The sequence below is a fragment of the Nicotiana tabacum genome, chromosome 8 (genome assembly GCF_000715075.1).
Source record: "Nicotiana tabacum cultivar K326 chromosome 8, ASM71507v2, whole genome shotgun sequence".
Classification (NCBI taxonomy): Eukaryota; Viridiplantae; Streptophyta; class Magnoliopsida; order Solanales; family Solanaceae; genus Nicotiana; species Nicotiana tabacum.
This window is the reverse complement of record NC_134087.1, coordinates 19,896,312-19,913,874: the sequence shown is the minus strand read 5'-3', so window position 1 is coordinate 19,913,874 and position 17,563 is coordinate 19,896,312. Positions and strand designations below refer to the sequence as shown.

The following is a 17,563-nucleotide window of genomic DNA, read 5'->3' as shown; positions in this document are numbered from 1 at the left end:
TGCCGGAACTCCCTAAGTACAATGGTACCACCAACCCTAACGAACATGTTACTGCCTACACTTGCGTAGTAAAAGGCAACAATATAAAGAATGATGAGACCGAGTCCGTATTATTGAACAAATTTGGAGAAACGCTTTCAAAGGAGGCCATGATGTGGTATCACAACTTGGCTCCAAACTCCGTAGATTCGTTCGCCATGCTAGCAGACAACTTCGTAAAGGCACGTGCTGGAGCTATCAAGGTAGCAATGAGGAAGTCTGACGTTTTCAAAATCAAGCAAAGAGAGAACGAGATGCTGCGGGAATTCGTGTCCCGCTTCCAGATGGAACGAATGGAGATACTGCCGGTCTCCGATGACTGGGCAGTGCAGGCCTTCACCCAAGGCCTGAACGAACGAAGCTCGGTGGCTTCGAAATAGCTGAAGTAGAACCTAATCGAATATCCGGTCGTGACCTGGTTGGACGTCCACAACCGATATCAGTCAAAGATCAGAGCCGAGGATGACCAGTTGGGTGCCTCTTCGGGCTCTGTGTACCCAAACAGACTCCTGGCAAAAGAATCGAAACCAAACAAGGAAAGGTACCAACCATATCTCGAAGACAGAAGAAATGCCCGAGGCGCAACCTCCCTCGCAATGATCGGAGGATAGATCGAGGACAGGACCCCCGAGGACCCGTCAACAAAACCAGGTTCGATCGAAACATAGTGCCCACAAACGCGCCCACCTATCAAAATATAACTTCAGCGTTGATGTGTTCGACATCGTGTACTATATCAGCAAGATCAGAGACACCAAGTGGCCCAAACCGATATAGTCGGACCCTTCGTAGAGGAATTACAATTTAGTATGCGAGTTCTACAACACGCACGGTCACATGACTGAGGATTGCCATCAACTATGAGAGGAGGTGGCTCAACTGCTCAACAAAGGACACCTTCGGGAATTCCTTAGCGATCGGGCCAAGAATCAGTTCTGAGAAAGAGAGGCAACCAAGAAAAACAAGGTAAACGAGCCGCAACACGTCATCCACATGATTATGGGGGCGCCGATGCCCCATAGGAACCCGTGATGGGAAGAACAAAAATATCCATCACCAGAGAAAAACGGATTCGGGGATATGTCCCCGAAGATGCCCTCACGTTTAGCGAAGAGGACACCAAGGCCCTATCTCAACCCCACAATGATGCCCTGGTAATCTCTTTTCTTGTAATTTCTTTTTAGATAAAATGTGTACTCGTGGATCCAGGTAGCTCGACCAATATTATCATGTCGAGGGTGATAGAACAGCTCGGACTGCTCGAACAAATCATGCCTGCCACTTGAATCCTCAATGGATTCAACATGGTGAGCGAGACGACGAAAGGAGAAATCGTCCTTCCGGTTACCGTGGCCGGCACAACCCAAGACACCAAATTCCATGTCATCGAGGGAGATATGAGCTATAACGCCTTATTTGGGCGGCCGTGGATACATTGCATAAGAGCAGTACCATCCACCCTCCACTAGATGATAAAATTCCCGACAAAATACGAGGTCAAAACCGTCTACAGAGAACAACACGCGGCAAGGGAAATGATCGCAATACACGATGTGGTACCAACTCTCATGCCTCCGCCCCCAAATAAACTATCGGGTGAATCAGGTCTCGCCCCCGGTCGATCTTGACAAAGCGAAAAAGAAATCCATGACGCGTCTCCGCCGCCGGGCAGTTATAATAAACCAACCCTGAGGAATCGCCAACATATCTCGCTTCAACGTACGACCATTCCCCTTTTTATTTTGAGATTGGAATTAACCTTCGTGCAAGCACATGACCGGAGTTGCCGGAATGCTAGCGCTATCATAAGACCTTAAGGCTCCAAAAGCGCAACTGTTGCACTCTTTTCCTTCGACCGAGTTTTTTTATCCCAGAAGAAGGGTTTTTACCGGCAAGGTTTCTAACGAGGCAATGTCTGCGAGCTGTCTAAAGGGGAACTCCGCAAAACATTCAAAACTTCCCTTGCGGCCAACTTTTGAATAGCGAGGGGCATTCCCCCGAAAAGCTGCCCGCTCATAGGAGTTTTGGAAATGCCAAATAAGGTTCCTATAGGAAAATAATGTATCGGACCGAACGGTTGATATAGTCAGGCCCCCTCGGCAAAAGCATGTACTATTGTATAGAGCAATCAAAAAATACCTTTTTGTCAAAAAGGGGGGGAGGGACTCCTTCTCAGAGTAGGGTAACAAACTCTTTCACCAGAAACGTTCCGAAAACTCGGGAACGGACGCCAGCAGTTCAAACGCTCAGACGGCCTCCGGATCGAAGCTCTGAAATCACAAAAACTTCAGGCAAGGCAAATCTCCGAGCAATCGAATTCGACCTAATATAGGTCGACTCGACACAACAATATATGTTAGGTCAATAGATCGAAGAATATCTTTCAACATCTCATTCTCCAAACAAGGAAATCGCAATGTACTCTCGGCAGTAACCTCTCCACCGAATGTATCCCAAAATACTCGGAGACTTAACGTCAACAATTTGGCACCCGTACGACCCCAGGGTCGGAACTCCGGGATAATGAAGCCCCAACAAGGCAACCCCGATCTCACAAATAGTGGCCTTCGAGCCCAAGTAAACTTAATAACTCGGAGACTGCCACCAATCGCCATGCACTGGAAAACCCGAAATCGTAAGACCCCGAGCGGGCAGAATCGGTGTAACTAGATCTATTCTATAAAGCAACACAAACTGTAAGACCTCAATAGGCATGATAAAACGGTAAGACCTCAATAGGCATAATAAAACTGTAAGACCTCAATAGGCATGACAAACTGTCTGACCTCAACAGGCATGAGAAACTGTAAGACCTCAATAGGCATGATAAAATTGTAAGACCTCAATATGCATGACAAACTGTAAGACCTCAACAGACATGACAAACTGTAAGACCTCAGCAGGCATGTAACTCAAAATCCTGAATTTTAGGCTATACGTCACATTTGTAAGAGTCTCGAAAGGGCATACCCTTGGTGTAGACACCTAAACTATCCCTCCGGATAAAATCTGGCTCCGGCCAAACACATATGACTATGGTCAAAATGGCTGATACAACCAAATTAACGTGACTCGGGGACGCCCGACCGTCGCTAAACAAAATCATAGGCCATTGCTTTGAATATACTTCAGAAAGAACCGGTTAAAATAGGCTTCCCTCAATAGGCAAAAACGAGCTTCGACCATTTCAGCTCCAAATCACAAGGCTTCGACCTACTCAGCCTACGAGCTTTGAACCTTTCGAGGTGCTCGAACATCGCCAATAACGACTTGAAATCGAGGTTCTTCCGGAACTGACGACGGGTCAGGCAAAATTATTTAAAAAAAGACCTTAACGAGCGGAGAAAAAAGCCTACAAAAAGCCCACGGGCAAAACAACGTAAGAGCCATTATTGCCAGCTAAGCGAGCCTCCAGGCCGCACAACTAAAAGGTCTCAACGACCAAACAACGTAAGAGCCATTATCACCAGCTTGAAAATTGACAACTTGAGGATTAAAATGAGCTCGAGTCGTAACCCAATTCAGAGACCAGATCCAAAATAGTTAACTATACAAGCCTCTGAGCCCCATATTAAAAGGTCTTAACGACCAAAACAACGTAAGAGCCACTATCACCAGTCTGAAAATCGAAAGAACTTAAGGGTCAATTAAAGCTCGGATCGCAATGCGACTTAGAGACTGAACCCTAAAGTAATTGAAACAACAAACGACCAAGGGCGAGAAATAAAGGCTACCGTTGTCCGTCCATATGGGCAGGAAAGAACTTAAGGGTCAATTAAAGCTCGAATCGTAACGTGACTCGGAGACTGGACCTAAAATAGTTTAAACAGCAAACACCCAAGGGCAAGAAATAATAACAACCACTATCCGCCCACACGGGCATAGAAGATCGAAGGTCGGGCAAGCTCGAGTCAAGGCCTGACTCGGAGACTGAGCCTAAAATAGTTGGGCAAAGCGTAGAGGCCCCAACTCTTGCTCACATAAAAGATAGCATATAAAAACCTCCAGGCCTGCCTGATCAGTTCCGTACCTATGAGGGTCCCGCCAAAAACCGAAACCAGCCCTCCTGGTCAAAAACAATATGGGAAGAGATACAAAGAAGGTAAAGCTTCAAGTTTTTTCCATTTTATATATACGCGAAAGGTGCGCTATCCATCTATAAGCATGATCTACTAACAACATATGCAAAGTGGCAAAATCTATGCTCCACCCCAAAGGGTTACGGCCTACCAGCCCTAGCCTTGCTCTCCGTGGCATCGACAGGAAGCAGCCAAGCATCACGCTCGACCACCTTCGCCCAAGCAAATCTTTCTAGAAGGATGGAATCCCTGGTGTGGGTCTCTTCAAGTTCCTATCCCAAGATCTACGACAAACATATCTCTCGTTCCTCTTATCACGATTGAAGGCCCGCTCCAACTCGGCTCAGACATCAGCGACATCCTTTAAACAGATCGCCACTCCCTCATCTTCGTCTGTCCGACTCAATGTTATATCCGCCCGGGCACCGATTAATTTCAACCCGGACTTTCGAGGAATCAAGCTACAGCTTCACGAACATATCCACTCTGATCGAAGATCGAACCTGCATTTGAACCTTCAGTTCACCAAAAGCATTTTTGGCTCGATCGAGTTTCGCCCCTAAGGTACTCCTAAACTTTTGCCTTTTTTTTGCAACTAAAAAATAAGCAAAAGCCTAACCTCAAAGGTTGATAAGGCGAAATGCTTACCCCAAAAAGGCTCTTTACTCACCAAAAAGCTTCCGTAATGCAAGCTCTGATACGTCCCGAACCGCCAGCACACCGACTCGATCCCTTGTTCTCCTCGCCAAGAAGCCTAAGGGGCCTACCCCCATCCAGGGCCCCCCGAAGTATAGCCCCTTGGTGAAGCAGCACAAGCCTAAATCTACCCAAGTCTTATGGGAGGAAAACCTGATAAGAAAGGGAAGATCCGAGCCGCGGAGGAATCATGTTGAAACTCACCACGAAAGGAAGCCGGTGAACCTCCATGAAGGCCGAGCACACTCTAGCTAGCCCAACCCTTATGGCCCGGAAGAACCAACCCTAGCTGGGGCATAATAACTCAAAAGAATCGCTGCTCTAGAACCAAGGACTCTAGGAACATCAGGCTTGAATGATGCATTCTCCTCAGAAGCACAGGCCCGTATCGCCCCAATAAAAGCTCTGTCGCATTATGAAGCACATATCTCATTTACTGCCATCGCCTACAACTCCCCCTCTCTCCGAAGAGGGGACAACCTCGCCCATGAGGGACCGTCCAATGCCAACGACGCCCGTACAAATGCAACGGAGGAAGGAAGGCATGACTACTAAATCCGCCACAACCATGAACAGAGCTGGCAGAGCACGGGGCATGCTACCTAAAAGGTATTGTTCTATTCTTTCAAATAAATAATGCGGGTTCCAAAGGTGTGGCATCAGCGGTTGACACCCGAGCAGAGCAAATCGCCCGTGCCTGGCCTCTATCGTCCGCAGATAGAGGTGGTCGATAGGTTGTGGTCGATACATAATAGTTATGACGCTTAAATGATAACGATAGTAACGTTTCTCCTATTGTAGACTAAGGAGTTGTGACAATTGCATAGCTTGTGATTGGGGAAGTATATACAAGGTATGTGAGGCTATCCCTTTTCTTCTTTTGCACGACTCCGATTGTACATAATGTAATGAACGAGCTTCCCAAGATACTCTACTTTTAGAAGCTAGCAGTACTTACATTGTTTTCCCTCTTATGGAACGATTGATGTTAATGTTGCTTCTCTTATTCTTATGTTATCAATGTTGTTGGTACTTCCTGATTCTTATAAGGTTCGTAATGAAGAGTTGGTCCTAATAACGTGTATAGAGGATACCGACCTTACGTCACTCCGAAAGGTTTAGAATGTGATTCCATGAGTCGAGCATGCATTATATATATGTATCTATTTTACTCTACCGAGCCGCGTTATAGTCGGCCGGGTACGACACCTATTGTGCAACCATTGATCAGTTGGGTTTTACCGAGCTCCACGTGGCCGGGTACAATTCTACCGAGCCTTATGACGGCCGGGTACATTTTTACCGAGCCTGTTATGGCTGGGTACGATGTGACGATGATGATGCCCATAGAGGCGTATGTTTTAAAAGTTTATGTATACATACATATGTATCATGCATTTCATGTCAGTAGCCCTCAAAGATACTCAGATGTTCCAGGTTGTATATTCTCTATCCCTGCTTACATTACTGTTCGTATTTATGGTTCCCTGCCTTACATACTCAGTACTTTATTCGTACTGACGTCCTTTTGTTTGTGGACGCTGCATGTCGTGTTGCAGGCCCTAATAGACAGGCAGGTGCAGCTCCCCCACCACAGTAGGTTGTCCAGTTCACCAGTGATTGGCGAGATCCCTTCTCCGGACTTGTCGTGGTCTTTGTATGCATTTTTGTTATAGACATTATGGGTATGTCGGGGCCCTATTACGACTATGTTGCAGCATTTATGTTCATTTAGAGGCTCATATACAAGTCTCGATTCATGTATAGTTTGGTATTCCTTGTAGGCTGGTTTTTGTTGTATAGTCTTTCATGGTAGCGTGGTAGCTCGTACCTTATATGTAGTTTCTTGATTGTCTGGTCATCCCCTGCTATGTATGTTCATGCCATCATATTTTATTGTTGGTTGTCCATGATCCATGTATACCATTTATATTGACCTCGTCAACCCTAAAAGATAATAAAAAAAGTTAGATAAAATGTACGTTGGTGCTCGGCAAGTATGGTCGGGTGCTAGTCATGGCCCTCCAGTTTGGGTCGTGACAGTTTTGCCTCCTATTTTTCATTGGTTGCCACATGCGGGGATGATACATATATGAGGTGACGAGCGTATATGTATGTGCCTGGGTTAATCATGATCGGGGGGGGGGGTGGATTAATTTACATTTATGTTTGTAGAATTTGTGACCTCTTGCTTCATGCCTTACTTGACTCTTAGATACCAAGAACATGATATTAAATGATGGAAATCAAGACTTAGCTTATTATAACTTGATCAAAATTGATGAGAATTATGAGAATAGATTGATGTGTCTAATTCGGTTATCTCTATGCGAAATTATTATTACATTACTACAGTCGATATTCATGAGATACTAGACTATATAATTGTGTTGTGGATCATTTGTGAGATTGTGGAAGAATTTGAATAATATGGCTCTTGAGGATTGTTGAATCATTGTTAACTTGGAAGGTTGTGACTGGGAATTGCTTGGAATATCCATTAAAACACTCTCCTTGATGTCATTTATGCTTCCTGACTTGTTTGTCATTATTATACTACATATGCTTGGTAAGGAAGAGTGTAAAGTACGAAGGGTGATGTCGTGCCATTGTTTATATATTATCATGTGAGGGAGAGTGTAAAGCACAAAGGGTGATGCTGCGACACATTATTGAGAGTAAAAGCACGAAGGTTGATGTCGTGCCACACTATTGAGAGTAAAAGTACGAAGGGAGATGCCGTGCCATATCATTTGAGAGTAAAAGCACGAAGGGTGATGTCGTGCCATTTCATTTATATTGTTATGCTTGTATGTTATTGTGAGGTCATGGCACGAAGGGTGTTTTCGTGCAGGTGAGGACGAGGGACATTTGTGCCCTTACCTTGAGTTGTTATTGTTGTATCTACATATTTTGTATGACTTTTTGTTATTGTCTTGTACTTGACCTTTATCTCAATCGTCGTTGCACTGTCCATGTATTTTACTTGCTTAACTTGCGAATACCGTGCCTATTTCCTTCTTTTATAATATACTCATGTTGTATCTATTCTGATGTACTTTAGTTTAAGCCTTCCACCATGCCAACCATTCATGCCCTTACTTTTTAACTTGCAAAAATCATGTGTTTCCGTCTTAATTGTTATATTTGTACTTAGGCCTCCAATATGTTGGCTAATTGAAGTTGATATTCCTTGTTTTCCCTTTGTTATTATTACTCACGTGCTTTCCGCTTAGTCCTTTACTGTGATCCACATGTGCATCCTTGCCCATCATTTTTACTTGCGTATTTCCTACTTAGTAATTCCTATTAATGTGTTCCTGTGATAAGTTTGGCTCTGTTATACGATCATTTAGAAAGATGAGTTGAACGCACGAAGGGTCTTTCTGTGCTAATTGAATTGTTACATAAATTTATTTGTACATGGTGAGGATGAGATAAAAGCACAAAGGGTGTTACCGTACCATGTGATTTGACATTTTGGACATATATCTCTGTATATGGCTAAAATCGGAGAGTCCAATTTTACGATCGTCATGACACTCCATCACTCGCCTACAGGAGGCTCGAGGCACGGCTCAAGGTTCAACCCCGAGGGTTCCCTACGATTCAACGTCGGGGCAGTGCAAATCGGTGGGTATGATAGACAAACGGGAAATTCCCAAGGTACGTGGTTAGAGCTGACCAGGTCTACTAGGCTAGTACAAAATCCACACCGTGACATTAAATGGCTTTACCAGCCGCATACCTTTGTAATAAATACATATGTACTATATTGGTATTCCCCCCTCCTATATAAAAGAGGATCCTTATCATTTTGTAACACAAATGATATTCAATACAAGAACAATAACATTCTCTGCTCTCTAACTTAAATATATTCGCCCCTGATTTTATTACTTAAATTTATTGTTTTTCATTGATTGTTCTTCATTTATTACTCATCTCATAAAGAGCCCCCATCAAAGCTCTTATAATGGTTAGTACTTCATCGGCCATCTCCAGTCGAGCTAGTTAGCTCAACCTCGAGGCCCATCATAGGATAGCTCGAGACCCCGATTCTCGGCCACTCGGTTCGCATAGCATACTATCTTCAAGCCCTCATCTTATTTTGTAGTCTCACACTTAGCATCTACTCCCTAATAACTAACATAAAAATAAATTATGTATTTTTAGAAACACAAAATCAAATCTAATTATAATTACCATTTTCAAGGTAAACAGTTTGGTGCCCACCGTGGGGCTAAAAATAATAGTGATTATTTTTGTGCTGGTTTACTAAATAACGCAAGTTATCCTTCACACTTTTTCTTATCCAAGAATCTTTGATTTCAGGTCAAAATATCTTACTCAGTGAATGCACATGAAAACAATGGCCCTAAGGACCATGGGGAGAATGGTGTAGCTGTTCCAGGTATCGGTGTACCACCACGAAACCCTAAGGATGCACCAGAACCAATTCTCGCGGAAGAACACTAACAAGAATCTCAAAAACCCCCGGCTCGGGAGGAACAAGAGGTTAGCCTTCACATCATTTTGAGATGTTATAGGCACATCAAAGATTGCTCAACTGCAAAGCCACCAAAAAACTCCAAGCACAGCAGCACCAGAAACGGCTCCTCGAGCCGAACAGGTAACAGAAAGATCAAAAAATAACGAGTCAGCAGCCGACCCCCCTATCATAAAGATGCTCGAGGACCTCACAAGAGGATTTAATCGGGCGAAAAGAAGATAGAAGCCAATGACAAAAGGGTGGAGACTTACAATTCAAGGGTCGATCTAATTCCGGGCGCACCTTCTATCCTGAAGGATGTAGATTCAGAGAAATTCGTACAAAAGCCATTCCCACAAAATGCTGCTCCAAAGCCCATCCCAAATAAATTCAGAATGCCCGATCTTCCGAAGTACAACGGAACCTCGGACTCAATTGAGCACGTCACTGCTTACACTTGTGCGATGAAGGGCAATGACCTGAAGGACGACGAGGTTGAATACGTCCTACTAAAAAAGTACGGGGAAACACTTGAAAAAGGGGCTATGATGTGGTATCACAACCTAGCCCCGAATTCAATAGACTCGTTTGCCGTGATGGAAGACTCTTATATAATGGCATATGCCGGTGCCATCAAGGTTTCTACAAGAAAATCCGACTTCTTCAAAATCAAACAGAGAGAAAACGAGATGTTGCGGGAGTTTGTATCTCGCTTACAAATGGAGCGAATGGAATTACCACCAGTCTTCGATGATTGGGTAGTGCAGGCATTCACCCAAGGTTTGAATGAACGAAGCACTAAAGCAGAACTTGATTGAATATTGTCACGCCCCGAACATGGGGAGGCGTGGATAGCACCCGATGCCATTGTGTCCTGAGCAAACCACTCTGTAACTCAGTTATTCCTTTGTAACTAACATAGGCCAATATGACCACAACTCGTAATGTACAATTATAAGTGGGCAAATGTTATACTAATGAACCATTGTACTTAAAAACACGAATACATATGGGCCGTCAAGGCCTCTGACATACTGAACAAAGTGAACATTTGTCTACAAAGCCTCTAAAGATTATTTAACATCAAATGGGATAGGGTACTGGCCTACCCATAAGTCTGTAGCAAAACTCTGACACGATGACTCATAGACTCGGCTGCATTCCGAATGAGGTGGAGTCTTACCGATCCTTTGCTGAATGCTAACCTCATCTACTATGAGGGCTCGTCAAACTATTTGTCTATACCTGCAAGCATGAATGCAGCGTCCCCAACAAAAGGACATCAGTACGAATAATGTATCGAGTATGTAAGGCATGTACTGAAACTGAACTGATAATATAATAAGTGAAAAGCAACTAGAGGTCAAAGATAATCTGAAGATATGCTTACTTGCTGATACTGACTCAACTCTCTCAATATAGTAAGTAAAATAGCTATCCGGCCGTATAAGGATCGGTATATATATATAACTGCTCTGCCGTAGTAAGCTCGCTCATAGGCGCTCGGCCATACTAGGCTCTGTATCTCCACCAACTGGGCTCGCTCATAAGCGCTCGGCCACAGTATGCTCGGTATATATATAACTGCTCTACCGTAGTAGGCTCGCTCATAGACGCTCGACTATACTAGGTTGTATATCTCAACCAACTGGGCTCGCTCATAAGCGCTCGGCCACAGTAGGCTCATTATATACTTACCATCTGATCAGAGGTTGCCCAATAGGGGCCTACCCATCGATTATAGCTCGATGGTAATGAAAATACTTTTAATACTGTATATATATAAACTCTCTGTTCTCTTGACTAGAAGAAGTAAATACTCAACTAAATATGAATTCCCCATAGGGAGAATATGGTAATTTACAAAACTAGAAAAATACACGTAACTTGCGAGACTAGCAAAATATACGCAAATTTCGGGATATGAATTTTTCTTTATGCCTCGTTATCAACTTGTATAATAACGAGATCATGCCAAAATGAAGGAAAGACTTAGCCTTAACATGCCTGGAGTAGGGAAAAATGGGTATGATACTCTTGAAAAAGATGGTACCACACTGTACCATATCACGAACCACTTCAAGAAACATAATCCTAATGAAGTCGTGCATGTCCTAGTAGGCACCGAGGGTTTCCAGGATATGGAGCACGAAATATACTTAAAAATTTTCCTTTTTATAAAAGAAATTCACTGTTCCAATCTCGAAAAAATATGCACACCACACACTCCACTAAAATACCAAAGCTTGGTTCACCAATAAGATTTCAAACTTGTGACATGCACCAACCACATATCCTGCAATGTACTAGTTTTTTTTTCAAATACTCTCCTACATGGGACCAACTCCTATAGCATAGTATTATGACTATGAAATGCAAGATGTCAATTTAATGGACCAAATAGAAAATGAAATAGTGAAACTCAAACAGTAGAGTATGCGTCATGCTTCTGGCAATTTTTATCGAAGGGAAATACGTGTAAAAGCGTTGAGGAACTAGCAAAAAGTTCATGTAGCTACTCTGTATCTTACCTTGTTTGTTTAATGCTTCCCACTTACACAGGGTCATATATTAGAAATGGGAACCACCATATTCTCTGATATTATAACATCAAGGCAGATAAGTTTCAAGTGAAAATCGGAAATGGACAGGACGTTACATAGAGTTTGCAAGTAATGAAAGTTATTGGATGTTGAAGTCCCCAGATCCTTGCTAATTAGATATATAGTATAGTTTAATTCTTGCTTCAGAAAGAAAAACGGTGAAAAAAAGCCAACAAAGCTTCAGAAGTATGTAAGATTTTCTTAAGACAATTTATTGGTTAATTAATGATCAAATCTCATCCGTCCGATCGGTTACTTGATGGACGTACCAAATTAAATGAGGACCTCTATAAATTGGTCTTCTCCCCACCCATTAGGGTTACCATATTTTTATTCTCTCTTCCATCACTAAAGTCGGTGGTAACGTAAAGTTCGGGCAAGGGGCGAGAAACTGATTACCGATTAACGCTTTCGCTTCAAGATAATGGATTCCGCTTCAGGTATATTTTTTGTAACAATTTTATGTAAAATTATAATGTTCAAGATCCTGGTAAGAATTAAAGTTTATGTTTACATGTGGTATCATGAGCATGGATATTTGAACTGATAATTTTCTTAAAAGAAAGACTATATCATTATGTTGATGCGTACTGTTCTAATGGGATTGTAATATTTTCGAATCTGATTCTTTTAATTTGAGAATGATCGAACGCGACAGAAGATCTATTAGTTAGGTCTTGGGCGGCTATTTGGTTTTGCGCCAGCCTTATAACCGTGGCAATTGATATCCAAATTTTGGAACTAATTACTCCACAATATTATCAATGAAGTAATGATCTTGATTTAGTAGCTATTTAAAGTTTGATACATGTTTATGTTTAAGTTTTCGGTAGATGTTACACAAATTTTTCACCCCACCGTTTTAAGCCTATTATGAAAGATTTTTAAGTTAATTATGACATGAGTTATTAGAATTAGACTCGTTATTGTTTTACTTGGCTATAAAGCAATTTGTTTAGGTCCTGTTTAAAGTATTTGGGCAATTAAGTTAGTAAACCCATTTATTATTATTTTTATTTCATGTATGTGATTATGCTTATATAGTTTGTTAGTCACCAAAGTGATCAAACTAGAATGTTTAAAACATACACATATATAATATTTATATTTTATGCATGTCTTGATGCTCCCATAGTTTGTTAGTCATCAAAGTTATCAAACTAGATTGTTTAATATATTCACATGCATAAAATTTCCCGATGCTTATTTTATGTGTGCACTTATGTTTATATAATTTGTTAGTCGCCAAAGTGGCCAACTAGCATGCTTATAAAAATAAAATAAAAAAATATGCATGCATAAAATTATAGTTTACCCATGAAATTAATGAAATGCCTATTAATAAATGGATAAATTAAATTTATTATTGCTAGAACTTAAGGATTTACCCAAAGGTAAATTAATTATTCTATGAATGGTGATATGATGAGGTAAATTAATATTTTTAGTTAAATATATATTGTCTGTCCAAAGATGGCATATATATTTGGTTAAAAATATTTAATTACCTATGAAAGACTAAATGTCATTTAAATTATGATAGTGTGTCATAGTATTTACCAAAAGGAGAATTGCGATATGCTTTAACTGTTTTGTTGAATCCATATTGATTTGTGAGTATGTATTATCTATTTTGCAGCTATTCCTTTTCATTCACTTGCTTCGTCTGTTACTGTGTTCAACGGATTGAACTTCTCTGAATGGCGTGAACAAGTCCAGTTCCACTTAGGTGTGATGGATCTTGACTTGGCTCTGCTGAATGATAAGCATGCTGCCATTACTGATTCGAACAGTGCGGATGAGAAGTCATTCCATAAAGCATGGGAACGCTCTAACAGGCTAAGCCTTATGTTTATGCGAATAAATATTGCCAACAATATTAAGAGTACTATTCCACAAACAAAAAGTGCCAGAGAATACCTGAAGTTTGTGGAAGAACGTTTTCGTTCTGGATATAAGTCTCTCACAGGTACACTAATGGCTAAACTCATGGCCATGAAGTTTGATGGGTCGCGTAGTATACAAAACCATATCATCGAGATGACTAACATTGCAGCAAGACTTTAGACCTTGGGGATGAAAGTGAATGACTCCTTCTTGGTTCAGTTTATTCTGAACTCGTTACCTCCTGAGTATGGACCTTTTCAAATTAACTATAACACTATTAAGGATAAGTGAAATGTTAGCGAATTGCCCAGAATGCTTACTTAGGAGGAGTCAAAACTTAAGAAACAAGGGAGTCATTCAATTAACCTCATGGGTCAAGGAGCTGGTAAAGGACTTAAAGTGAAGGCCAACAAGTTCAAGAAGAAGAAAGCACCTGCTAAAGCTCAACAGGATGCTAACAAGGAACATAAGGCAAATACGTGTCGTTTCTGTAACAAGGAAGGACACTATCAGAAAGATTGCCTGAAACGTAAAGCTTGGTTCGAAAAGAAAGGTACAATTAGTACTTTTGTATGTTTCGAATCTAATTTAGTAGAAGTTCCTAATAATACTTGGTGGCTTGATTTTGGTGCAACTACTCATGTATCTACTACGTTGCAGGGATTCCTTACGATCCAAACTACAAATCCAAATAAGGATTTCTTGTTCACGGGAAATCGTATGAAGGCTCCAATTGAAGGCATAGGGACTTATCGTTTGATCATGGAGACTGGACGTCACCTTGATCTATTACAGACTCTTTTTGTACCTTCAGTTTCTAGAAATTTGATTTCTCTTTCAAGACTTGATGTCTCTGGATTTGATTTAAAGTTTGGAAATGGATGTTTCAATTTATATAAGAATGCTATTTTTTATGGTTCTGGTTTTCTTAGTGATGATTTATATAAATTGAAACTCGATATTGGCTTTTCTGAATCCCTTCTAATGTTCAGCATAATATTGGAATTAAACGTAGTTCACTAGATGAAAGTTCTGCTTACTTGTGGCATAGACGTTTGGGTCATATATCTAAAGAAAGGTTAGAGAGATTAGTAAAGAATGAGATTCTTCCGAATCTAAATTTTACTGATCTTATTATATATTTAGATTGCATTAAGGGAAAGAAAACCAAGCATAGTGAAAAAGGTGCCACAAAAGGCACCCAGCTTCTTGAAATTATACACACCGATATTTGTGGACCCTTTGACATTCCATCTTTTGGTGGAGAGAAATATTTATCACTTTTATCGATGATTATTCACGTTATGGATATATCTATTTGCTGAAAGAAAAATCTCAAACAGCAGATGCTCTCAAGGTGTTTGTTAATGAGGTTGAAAGGCAATTAGATAAAAAGGTAAAAATCATTAGGTCAGATAGAGGTGGTGGATATTATGGAAAATATAATGAATCAGGACAATGTCCAGGTCCATTTGCAAAGTTCCTCGAGGAATGTGGCATATGTGCACATATACTATGCTAGGAACACCTCAACAAAATTGTATTGCAGAAAGGCGTAATCGAACACTTATGGACATGGTTAGGAGTATGATAAGTAATTCCTCATTACCCAAATCATTGTGGATGTATGCTCTTAAAACCGCTATATATTTATTAAACAGGGTTCCTAGTAAGGCAGTTCCAAAGACCCCTTTTGAATTGTGGACAAGAAGGAAACCTAGTTTAAGGCACCTGCATGTTTGGGGTTGCCCAGCGGAACCTAGAGTTTATAATCCACAAGAAAAGAAATTAGATTCTCGAACAGTAAGTGGTTACTTTATTGGTTACCCAGAGAAATCTAAAAGGTATGTGTTTTACTGTCCAAACCATAGTTCGAGAATTGTTGAAACCAGTAATGCAAGATTCATTGAGAATGGTGATGTTAGTGGGAGTGTTGAAAAGCAAAGTGTGGAAATTAAAGAGGTGAGGGTCAATATTCTATTACCCAGAAATGTGCCTACTTCCACACAAATACCAAATATTGTTCCAGTTGTTGAAGAACACTTTGACAACACCGAGCAACATTTGGATGAAACACTTCATGAAGAAACTAACTCACAAATATTTGACACAAATGAACCACAAGAATTGCCATTAAGAAAATCTCAAAGAGTTAGAAAATTGGCTATTTCAGATGATTACGTAGTTTATTTGCATGAGTCAAATTTTGACATTGGTCTTAATATGGATTCGATTTCATTTTCACAAGCCATAGAAAGTAATGAGTCTGACAAATGGATTGATTCCATGAAGGAAGAGTTAAAATCTATGGAATACAATAAAGTCTGGGATCTTGTTGAATTGCCCGAAAGTTCTAAAAGAATCGGGTGTAGATGGGTCTTTAAGACCAAAGCGATTCAAATGGCAATATTGAGAGATACAAAGCCAGACTTGTTGCCAAGGGTTATACTCAGAAAGGAGGCATTGATTATAAATAGACCTTTTCACTGGTCTCAAAGAAAGACTCGTTAAGAATTATTATGGCTTTGGTGGCTCATTATGATTTAGAGTTACACCAAATGGATGTGAAAATTGCCTTTCTTAATGAATATCTCGAGGAGGAAGTGTATATGGACCAACCAGAGGGTTTCAAAACTAAAGGAAAAGGGAAAATGGTGTGTAAACTGAAGAAGTCAATATATTGACTTAAACAAGCTTCACGACAATGGTATATAATTAATGATACCATAACATCTTTTGGATTTGTGGAAAATACCTTTGATCGGTGTATACACCAAAAGATCAGTGGGAGTAAGTTTATATTTTTAGTCCTATATGTTGATGATATTCTACTTGCTGCTAATGATTTAGGCGTATTGCATGAGACTAATGATTTTCTCTCTAAGAATTTTGAAATGAAAGATATGGGTGAGGCATCCTATGTGCTAGGAATAGAAATATTTTGTGATAGATCACAAGGATTATTGGGATTGTCTCAAAAAGGCTATATCGAAAGAGCTCTAGAGAGATTTAATATGAATAGTTGTTCAGCAGGAATTGTTCCAATTCAAAAAGGGGACAAATTAGTCTCATGCAATGCCCAAAGAATGATGTAGAACGAAAGAAAATGGAATCAATTCCTTACTCTTCAATTGTTGGTAGTCTGATGTATGCTCAGACTTGCACAAGACCGGATGTTAGTTTTGCGGTCGGAATGCTAGGAAGATATCAGAGTAACCCAGGAATTGATGACTGGAAAGTTGCAAAGAAAATTTTGAGGTACCTGAAAGGAACGAAGGATTACATGCTCATGTATAGGAGATCCAAACATTTGGAAGTTGTTGGATACTCGGATTCAGATTTTGCTGGATGTATTGACACTAGAAAATCCATGTTTGGTTATTTGTTCCAATTAGCTGAAGGAGCAATATCGTGGAAGAGTGCCAAGACCCTCAAGTTTTCGGATTTGTGTGGGTTGGCGACAATGGCTGTTACACCTTGAGCCAATGCGGCCTTTCGTGCGGGCTGGAGACAATGGCTCTTATGCCTTAGGTCGAAGCGACCTTTTATTGGCTTTATTTTTCCCTCATTAACGACTTTTTGAAATAATTTTTGCCTGACTCTTCGACGGATCGGGAAGAACCTCGATTACGAGTCATTTTGTGGCGATGATCGAGCACCTCGGGAGGTTTGGCTCGAATGTTGAGTTTCTCAAAGCCTGTGATTTGGAGCTGACATGGTCGAAGCTCTTTTGCCTATGTCGAGGGTAGCCTATTTAACCGGTTCTT

The 17,563-nt window shown here is 40.9% G+C and overlaps 1 protein-coding gene across 1 annotated transcript; it reads left to right on the top strand.

Annotated features, from left to right (window-relative positions):
- Nucleotides 1–16,902: 16,902 nt before the first annotated feature.
- On the top strand, nt 16,903–17,277 carry LOC142162981 (secreted RxLR effector protein 161-like). The gene has a single exon (XM_075220220.1). It carries the CDS (start codon nt 16,903–16,905, stop codon nt 17,275–17,277), a length of 375 nt encoding a protein of 124 aa, XP_075076321.1.
- Nucleotides 17,278–17,563: the final 286 nt, after the last annotated feature.